This window comes from Nansenia antarctica (assembly GCF_963989245.1).
Source record: "Nansenia antarctica genome assembly, chromosome: 12".
Classification (NCBI taxonomy): Eukaryota; Metazoa; Chordata; class Actinopteri; order Argentiniformes; family Microstomatidae; genus Nansenia; species Nansenia antarctica.
This window is the reverse complement of record NC_137682.1, coordinates 1,713,876-1,723,490: the sequence shown is the minus strand read 5'-3', so window position 1 is coordinate 1,723,490 and position 9,615 is coordinate 1,713,876. Positions and strand designations below refer to the sequence as shown.

At 41.6% G+C, this 9,615-nt stretch overlaps 1 protein-coding gene across 2 annotated transcripts in view; it reads left to right on the top strand.

Moving 5' to 3' along the window:
- Positions 1-4,096: 4,096 nt before the first annotated feature.
- The window catches only part of nat16l (N-acetyltransferase 16, like), a gene marked incomplete at its 3' end in the record, with an annotated part of 6,529 nt that continues 1,010 nt past the window's right edge, over positions 4,097-9,615 (top strand). The window contains exons 1-4 of one of the 2 annotated variants that reach the window (XM_080542632.1): positions 4,111-4,148; positions 5,027-5,080; positions 6,780-7,002; positions 7,655-7,879. In XM_080542632.1, the coding sequence (XP_080398758.1) occupies positions 6,784-7,002; positions 7,655-7,879 (444 nt within the window). In that variant the 5' untranslated portion in view covers positions 4,111-4,148; positions 5,027-5,080; positions 6,780-6,783. Of the gene's footprint in view, positions 4,149-5,026; positions 5,081-6,779; positions 7,003-7,654; positions 7,880-9,615 lie in introns of both variants that reach the window. The other variant, XM_080542631.1, reaches the window with a different exon arrangement.

The following is a 9,615-nucleotide window of genomic DNA, read 5'->3' as shown; positions in this document are numbered from 1 at the left end:
ACCTAACCCTAACCCCACAGCTCCCTCTGTCTCCTCGCACATTTCTCTTTTGCCACCTTCTTACATACACCCACACTTTTCACTTCTCTCTAACTGTGTGTGTGTGTGTGTGTGTGTGTGTGTGTGTGTGTGTGTGTGTGTGAGAGTGTGAGTATGACCATATAGAACTCTCACAATGGCACATGACAGTTTGAAATAGCCAATCTGAACAGGTTGTTGTTGTTGTTGTTGTTGTTGTTGTTGTTGTATCCTATTGTACTGGTAAGACAACAAGGCTGCATACTGAACATGAGTAAATGTAATAACTTACAATTAATGGAAACATTGATTAATCATTAATCAATTCGCATTTTCTATCTATATTTTCCTACTATTAACTAACTATTATATTGATAGCGTATATGTAGTAATTCTATGTTATCTATTATTGTATCCTCTTTGAGATTACTCTTGAATAATGAAGAATTATTATTATTATTATTATTATTATTATTTAGTAGCATATAAGAATCATAAATGCATGAATAACAGTAACTATGAATTCATGTTCCAGTCAGTAGCTCATGTGATGTACCCACTGTTGTAAAGTGTTATTATTATAGTACCTTCTTTAGTCACTGCTCATCTCCTCTGAACTGACCTCAGCCCCATCGAGTTAACCCTCAGCCTCACCAACCTCTGGTTTCCTGTTGTTCCACTTAGAACACGTACTGTGTGTGTGTGTGCGTGTGCGTGTGTGTGTGCGTGTGCGCGTCTATTACTTTGAAGACGTACACTACTGTGGTTAGACATGTTGGCCATCGCTGAGACGTTTCTCACACTTAACAAATGTCACTACATAAACACACGCACACACACACACACACACACACACACACACACACACACACACACACACACACACACTACATAAAGAAAGAGGAAACACAAGATAAGATCGACATTTTCCGTCAAGCAGCACTTTTCTGATTCCAGTGTGATCAAACGGTGAGACGCACTGAAAAGCAACGAAGGAGATATTGTGATATTCTTCTTCTACCAAAAGGGTCAAAAGCATTTTTGTCAGAACACAGGGTTTGGAACAACATCCTCTGTCTCACCCAGTCTCTTCTTCTCTCACCTCTCCCCCTCTCTCTCTACCCCGCTCTCTCACCTCTCCCCCTCTCTCTCTACCCCGCTCTCTCACCTCTCCCCCTCTCTCTCTACCCCGCTCTCTCACCTCTCCCCCTCTCTCTCTCTCCCCCTCTCTCTCTCCCTCTCTCCCCCTCTCTCTCCCCCTCTCTCTCTCCCCCTCTCCCTCCCCCTCTCTCTCTCCCCCTCTCTCCCTCCCCCTCTCTCCCTCCCCCCTCCCTCCCCCTCTCTCCCTCTCCCTCCCCCCTCCCTCCCCCTCTCTCCCTCTCTCTCCCCCTCTCTCTCTCTCTCCCCCCCTCTCTCTCCCCCTCTCACCTCTCCCCCTCTCTCTCGGCCTCTCTCAGGGCGTGACAGACGAGCCCCCCCGGCAGCAGCCCACCCTCCCTGACCCTCCCCAGGGGTTCGACCCCTCCAAGCTGTACTCCAAGATCAAGCTGGACCTGCTCTACGGGCGTCTGTGGAAGGCCTACCAGGGACGGGCCCAGGCCTGGGACCCAGCACCCAAACAGGGGCCCCAGAGGGTAGGCTAACCACCAGGCTAGGCTAGGCTATACACCAGAGGAGGCTATCCATAACTTGAATCATCACACAGATTTTCCCATTTACATCAATGCAAGATGTTGGAGTTACACATACTGATATTGAGTTAATTAGTATTATGATGATTATGATGATATTATATTTGTATTGTTTTTATTATTATTATTATTATTATTATTATTATGACTATGATTATGATTATGATTATTGGATAGAGATAGTGAAAGTCAGACAGGAAGAGAGTAAGGAGGAGAGGGCATGTCAGAAGGGTATGGGCCGGATTCGATCCCATGCCAACATGGGCATATGTTATATAGCCTATACTGTCGGCCTTGGTGCAAGACCACTGGACCACCCCAGGCCACATGATTATGATTATTGTTATAATGTTATTTTCACCAGCAGGTCTACTCTCTGCTTGGGGAGCATAGCTCTATCATCAGGCCTGAGTCTCCGTCGGTGGCTGAGAGTGACCCTGAATCTGACCCTCGAGAGGTCAGAGGTCAATGAAGACAGCTCTGAATCACTCATATAGAGGATGAAATGAATGAAAGAAAAAATGGTAGACCTTATTAGGACGGCAGTTACAATGGGAAGGCATGGTAAAGAAATGTGGCTATATATTGCCAATAGCAAAGCCTATCTTAATATTAATAATCTGACTCCAAGTCATTTAACTTAACACTATGTGCAAAGAATTGTCGAGTTTGTGCTGAATTAGTGGAAGCATGGTCAAATAGAATGAATCAAATGAGGCTTTAATAATTAGGCCTACTTATACAATTATTACAAGGTAAATACTTTATAGAAAAACGTTACATTCTACCCTCATGGTAAAGAGAGAAGGACAGACCATGTGATCTATCTGTTGACCTCGTGTACAACAACCTGGAGCTCTGTCCAGGACACCGAGAGGAAAGAAAAGAGGACTAGCTACCCCCTGCATCCTGCTTTTCTATCCTACTACAACCACAGTGTTTAAATGAGGATCTGTTTGCCAGGAGGACAGACCAACCAACAGCACTGTGTTATCACATTCAGGAGACCTCCACAACCTCTGTCCTATCAGAGGAAGGGTCATCAGAGACACAGTAGGGACAGATTACATGATGTGTTCCCCTCTTCGTTATCATTAGGATAGTGTTACATTAATGATAATCTACGTTGATAAAAAAAAAGAGTCATTTATCATTCTCATTAATCACAAACAATGTTGATTTTATTGCCATTTATTTAACATGAATTAAACCAGGGGTTTAACCTTGAGATCTGTTTTTGGGGTAATGGTAACCGTGGTAACCGTTGTCTCTATAAGGAGGGCCGTTAGATACGAGACTGTACATGATCACTGCAAAAGAAAACATGTTTTGGAAGTGTGAGAAATGGTAACGTTGTAAATAATCAATTAGATCAATCTTCATCTGCCTCGTGGGAAATATTGTGTGCAAATGTTAAATGTTAACACATCTCTGTGCTCTGATACATAAATAATGGATTTCTTCACCACTGTTCAAAGGGGAGCTTTTAACAACCGGCCACATGATTAGGTACATGGACCAAGATAGTGGCCGTGCGTACCGTACTTGTGATCCTGTGGTTGCAGTTTCTTTATAGATTTCAAACTAGTATTCTGATATTTGTCAGACATCTTTTATTTACGAATCAGTTTTGCATATGTTGCACCAAGATTACTTGTATAGCCTATTTCTTTGTTGTACTGTATTTGTTTTGTAAATGTCTTAATTTCACTTAAATATTTTTCTTTTTATGTTGTTTTCTACTTTTTATAAATAAAGAAACAGGCACGTAAATATGTTTGAGTGAGCATATTATTGCATAACATATTGCGTGTAGAGGGCAGTCAATGTCAACATTTGTAATTGCATTCTTATTTCACATTCAGTAGCCTTCCTTGTACTGTAAGACAAGTTAAATCATTGTTAATAAATATTATTATTATTATTGCACTGGTAACATTCTGCATACCATGTAAGGCCATCTCCTAATTATGACGTCAGCATAATGGTTTCCGATGCCCTTGACAATGTAAATAAATTAATGCGCTCAGCAGGTTTAAAGATTTAGAAGATTGATGTTCTGTTTTGGCCACTAGATGGCGACTTAACACCACTGTCTGGTTAAAGCTTGGAGGAGCAGTAGGCTACTAATAACAGTATATCGGGTTTTTTTCTAAATACTTTTTAAATATACTTTATAATAACGACAGGGCATACATAGGCCGACTATTCCCATTTATGAGCCGCTTGCTTTTAGTGTATAGGGGGCGTTTAAGTGCGTCAGATACACTATGTCCCCGTAGGCTAGATTCCTTAGAATTCCTATGCTAAGCAGAAGTGGGAAACAAAGTCTGTTTTTTACAACATTAACAGCCTGAGGTCCACGGAGTCCACTAGTCCAAGTTCAGCATTGAGACGGAACGTCAATTCCAAGCGACTCGCAGCAACAGAAGTCACAAGGTAAGAACATAAGTAATGCTCTGATAAGTGTTCTAGTGTAAGCCTGTTGTTTTATGATTCGATTTGACTGTACCAATATTCATTGCATTTAATTAAGTATTTAAAAAGTTGTGCAATATCCTGTCATTGTATTATATTACTATAGGCCTACCCAGTGTGGGGAGTTCCATTACATGTAGCTATAACTATTAGTGTAACTAGGCCGACATTTAACTCATAGCTTGGTGGTAGTTAACACAATTAACATCTTAGTAGTGTTTTCATTAGTTAAGCACTTTTTATTGGCATGTAGTCAGTGACGTTTTTCCATAGAATGTCACGAGAACTTTAAGCGAACTTTTGAAAGCTTGCAAAAAAGAAAATGCGAATTATGCGCGTTTCCATAACTAGTTTGGACTGAGCGAATAAAACCTAAACAGTGGCATGTCGTCAGTATTTACATGTTTATAGTTTGATGTAAAAAAATAAAAATAAATAAAAACTCCCAACTGCAATGCAAAAAACACATACGACTTTTTTAGAAAAATACAATAAAGCTTTATTTCTTTTAACAAAGTGCGGTGTGCATCTCAACTACCAGCAGTGTGGTGTTGCCCCAAAACCTTTGACAGTATGTTTACAGATGTTGATTGCACTATCTGTAAACATACTGTCTGTAAACATACCATCTGTAAACATACTCGTAGGCTCTCCGCTGCTTCCAGTTGTTGCGCAAAATGGGCCAGGGTTTGTGAAATCCTTTGTTGAGCCTCTCGTTTCTTAAGTCCTGGTATATATATATATATATATATATATATATATATATATATATATATATATATATGTATGTGTAATTATAATGGTATATTGTGACATTTCTTTGCTGTTTGCCATCTCAGACATGTTTAGCAGCATGTCGTCATCACGCGGAAGGGAAATACCAGTTGAGTCACGTGAGTTGAATGTTCGACGTCACAGTTTATTCCATCTAACTCCGATTCGCATGGCAAAACAACACCTCAACTGAGCGTACAAATCTTTTTATTAAAGTTTATTAAGGGTGAATTCGGGTAATCTGGGACACCTAAACTCCAGTGTTTTAATTTCCTGTTCTAGTCAACAGGACTTAATATGTCATGTGACTGAAAAGGGTAAAGGTTATTAGGTTATTAGGGTTAAGGTTGGGGTTCGTTAGAACAGGAAGTAAACACACTGGAGTTTAGGGGTCCTACATTGCCCCAAGTACACCCTGTTACGTTTAGTATAAAGTTCAGTATGTAAAATGGTGTTGGAACCAGGTGCGGCTCAGATTAACGGAGGTCAACACAAGAGTAAAATAAAGGTTCTCTTTACTGAGATAATAACGCTTCATCAAACATGACATGAATACAAGTCAAAAACAAAGGTGAGCAATCAAGGGCTCTGAAACACAGGTCAATAATGACAGCAACACAAAACAAAACTTAAGAGGAAAATAAAGGAGAGCAAAACCAGGCTCCATAAACAATAACAGCAAGGGGCTACGAAACTAAATAAGATAAACAAACAAACAAGACAAAGTCAATGTACCTGGGAAGCAACAGGCAGTAAAGTCCTCCAGGACCGGTTGTACAAAGTCAACAAGGGCTAAGATTATTCCATAGGTCAGCAAAGAGTTCTCAACACGTAGACAAAGATGACCGACTGACAAGGGAACAGGGAAATGGGACACACCTAAGTAGCACATACAAACACACACAGGTGACAAACATCAGGTAATCAGTCCAGAGACAGTAATGCTCCACATCGCCAGCAGGAGGCATCGGGGAGTCGTCAATACTGACTCCCCTCGTAACACACCCTTTGAAAGGACACTAGTCTGTTGCAGGGCCAATACCTCCATGTAAATGTATTGTGTCCCACAGACGGCTCCATAAAGTTCTGCCTCAACATTGCACCTCACTACGCCTTTAGCCTGATGTTTCATAAATGTTCTTGTGCATGATTGAATTAATTAATGAGTGAATGATTGATTGATTGATTGAATGAATGAATCCATTAGACGCATTCGATTCAAACAAAAAACTGTACTATACTATAGGCCAACGGAGGCTTGTGGAGGTAGAAATCGGTGGACGGACTCATTGTGATGCATGGAATGGAATGAGACATGTTTGATACCATTCCATGGATTAGGATGACAGCCTGTCCTGTCCTTTCTACCTCCATTAGCCTCCCCTGATAGAGGCTGTTACAGCCACAACAACCCCACAGGACAATGATGATGATTAGGTCCCTGCAGCTGATGTTTCATACATAACGGTTATTATTTTATTTTATTTTATTTAACCTTTATTTATACAGGTAAAAAACACATTGAGCCCTAAGGGCTCATTTTCAAGTGTGACCTGTTCACAGGCATACAACATCCACCACAAACAAATACAATACACAACCTGGCCTACATAGTCTAAAACTAAACTAAAACTACATACAGTAGTCTAAAACTAAAACTAGTCTAAAACAGTCTAAGATAATCTAAAACTAAACTACAACTACAAAACCTAAAACTAGACAGCTAAAGATCTAGGGACAGGGAGGGGTCAGTAATGGGCAAAAGGGAGGGTCAACTCAATTGCAAGAACATTAATTATCCCTCTCTCCTTGGTGCAGCAGTATGTCCAGGGACGTCATGACGACGGAGACTCCTCTGGGGAGCTGTGTGGGTGAGAGTGACGGCCTGACGTTCTGGTTGGCTCGGGAGAAGGACTACGATGAAGTCATGGCCATTTCTGATGACATCTACGGGGGGAATGACTACCTGCCCCACCGCTACCATGAGTGGATGACAGAACCTGACAGAGTGGTCGTGTTGGCCCGGAGGGAGGGAAAACTGGTGAGTGACGCTGTCCAGTCAGGGTTATTCGGTTGTTAAGTCTGACGTCAAACGTGACGTTTAGCAATTTCCGGGTCCAAACCAGAAATTCCCTGCACCAGAGTACCAGTGTACTAAAGCACCAGAGTACCAGTGTACTACAGCGGTAGAATGACAGTTCAATCGTTTTTTAGACTGGGATCTATTCATACAACAAGGGACACAGCAGCACTTTCCAGTTTTTTCCATATTGTCAGCGTCTTTGAGCCTCGGAAAAGCGCTATATAAATATAATGAATTATTATTATTATTGAGGCATTTCGAAGACAGCGCCTCAGCCAACGTTGGACCCGGAAACACGTCTCGACTTAACAACCGAATAGGCTCAATTCAGGTAGTGATTTGAATGTATAATTAAAACAACATCTAATAACTTTTGATGTGAACAAAGCTTCTCCACTCCATATTCAGTTATGTTATTAAGTATTGTTGAAACAATTAGCTTACCAACTATCTCTAACGAATACAGTGTTCATAATTCAATTTCCATCACTCAATCATAACTTATAACCTGGTAATACTCATCCCTCTCTCCATCCATCCCTCTCTCTGTGGTGTACTCTATGAATCCACCCATCTACATGCACCCCTCCTTCCCCCTTCCGTCCCCTAGGTGGCGCTAGAGTCAGGCATAGTGGTGGACGGGGGTCGTACGGTGGTGGTGGAGGGGTTGAGGGTGTGCCCCAGCGAGCGGGGTCGGGGCGTGGCGGGGGTCATCCAGAGGGTGGCAGACCGCTACATCCAGCAGCTGTATCCGACGGTCACGGTCAAACACATGACCAGAGGAGACGACCCCGGGCCGCAGAAACTGGCCAAGTTCAAGGAGCTAGGGAGACGGGTGAGTGAAATGTGAGCTTAGAATGATAAGGTTCTATCTTAGAATGATAAGGTTCTATGTTAGAATGATAAGGTTCTATGTTAGAATGATAAGGTTCTATGTTAGAATGATAAGGTTCTATCTCCGTTTAGGGCAGTTCAGAGATATTGAGCGTCAAAGTTTTTACATTCCGTTATGTTCTGTGAGATGGAACCTTTGTATTTTATTAATTACTAACTCAAAAATGTCAACATTTAAAAAATAACACCACACAGGCATTAATAAACACCTAATGGATCAGATTATGTAAAAAACAAAATTTTGACAAAAATTATCATTCTAACGTCACGAAATGTTGTATTTCTGAAATATTGATATGATTAATCATTGATTACCCCTAGGGGTCAAGGGATGGGTTGGATTAGTCAATCACTGTCTGGCATTCAAACAGATATTTTTTCAGATTCATCAGAAAAGATGACCACTTTTCCCCTGATTTCCCAGTGGCACAACTGCAAGTCACTGTGCAAACCACTTGTGAGATTGTGGGTGGGGCTTCATCTCGTTTTATTCAACAGAACCAGACTCTCCCTGCTCTTTCATTCCCTCACTGTCACCATCAAATCACTCCCGGTGGGCTGGTCAAACAAGAGGTCTGCAGTCATAATAAAAAAAAAAAGAAACATTGCCGTGGAAATGATTAAGTGTGATTAAGTCAATAAAGCGATTGAGCGACCCTGATAAGCATCAATTAATCAATTACCAAAACCTTATGGGACCCATCCCTAGCAGGGGCCCTCTCTCAACCAGGCTACACATGTTGATGATGCGTCCTTCTGCTTTCTGTTAGTTACAACACCACCAACAAGCTGTTCTCCTTTTGTTCTGTGGCTGATAACAACAACAATAATCAACTCATTCAACAAGCTGTTGTGTAATATACTCTTTAAACGGTAGATGCCGTAGAGAGATGGCGAGAGCCGAACACTGTGACAGACTGTTGTAGTTATTATTGTACAGTAGTTCTGGAGACGCAAAGCGGATGCTGTATTGTATAATACTGTTTTGCTGTATTCATTGAATCACGTATTTAAGCTATATCACACGAGAGGGAGTGTGTTATACTGAATATCAGCACGGCTGTGATTCGGTCGTAGGTACGAGGCCGCAGTTCCGCAACTGAACTTCAAATGGACTGTTGCCTAGTAACCTGAACACAAACATGTAGTCTAATTAACGGTCATTTAGTAGAACACCTGTGCGGCGGAGTGATACATATAGTTAAAAGTCCCAGTAAGTGCTGTTATACTGTATATCAGCACTCATGGAATGCCTCTTGTCCAATCAAATGACTTGGTCGGAACTAACTGTTGTATAACGTATAATGAGGCTGGGCAATGGGGAGTCTTGTATGTAAAGAGACCTCAGGCACGCCTGGCTAGGTGGCTGGCAGACTTCCAAAACGCCAACAACAATAGTTCTATTAATGCAGCTTCTCACAAGGCGACTCACACTGCCACAAGGGACTTATAATGATGTTGTCTACTCTTCCTACCTTCCATAAATTTGCCATTTAGCAGACGCTTTTAATCCAAAGCGATTTACAATTACGAATTACAGGGACAGGGACATTCCCCCTGGAGTAACTGAGGGCTAAGTGTCTTACTCAAGGGCACACTAGTAGTGGTGTGGCTTCAGGCGGGATTTGAACTCACAACCTTCCGATCGCAAGTCCATCTCACTATCCACTACTAGAC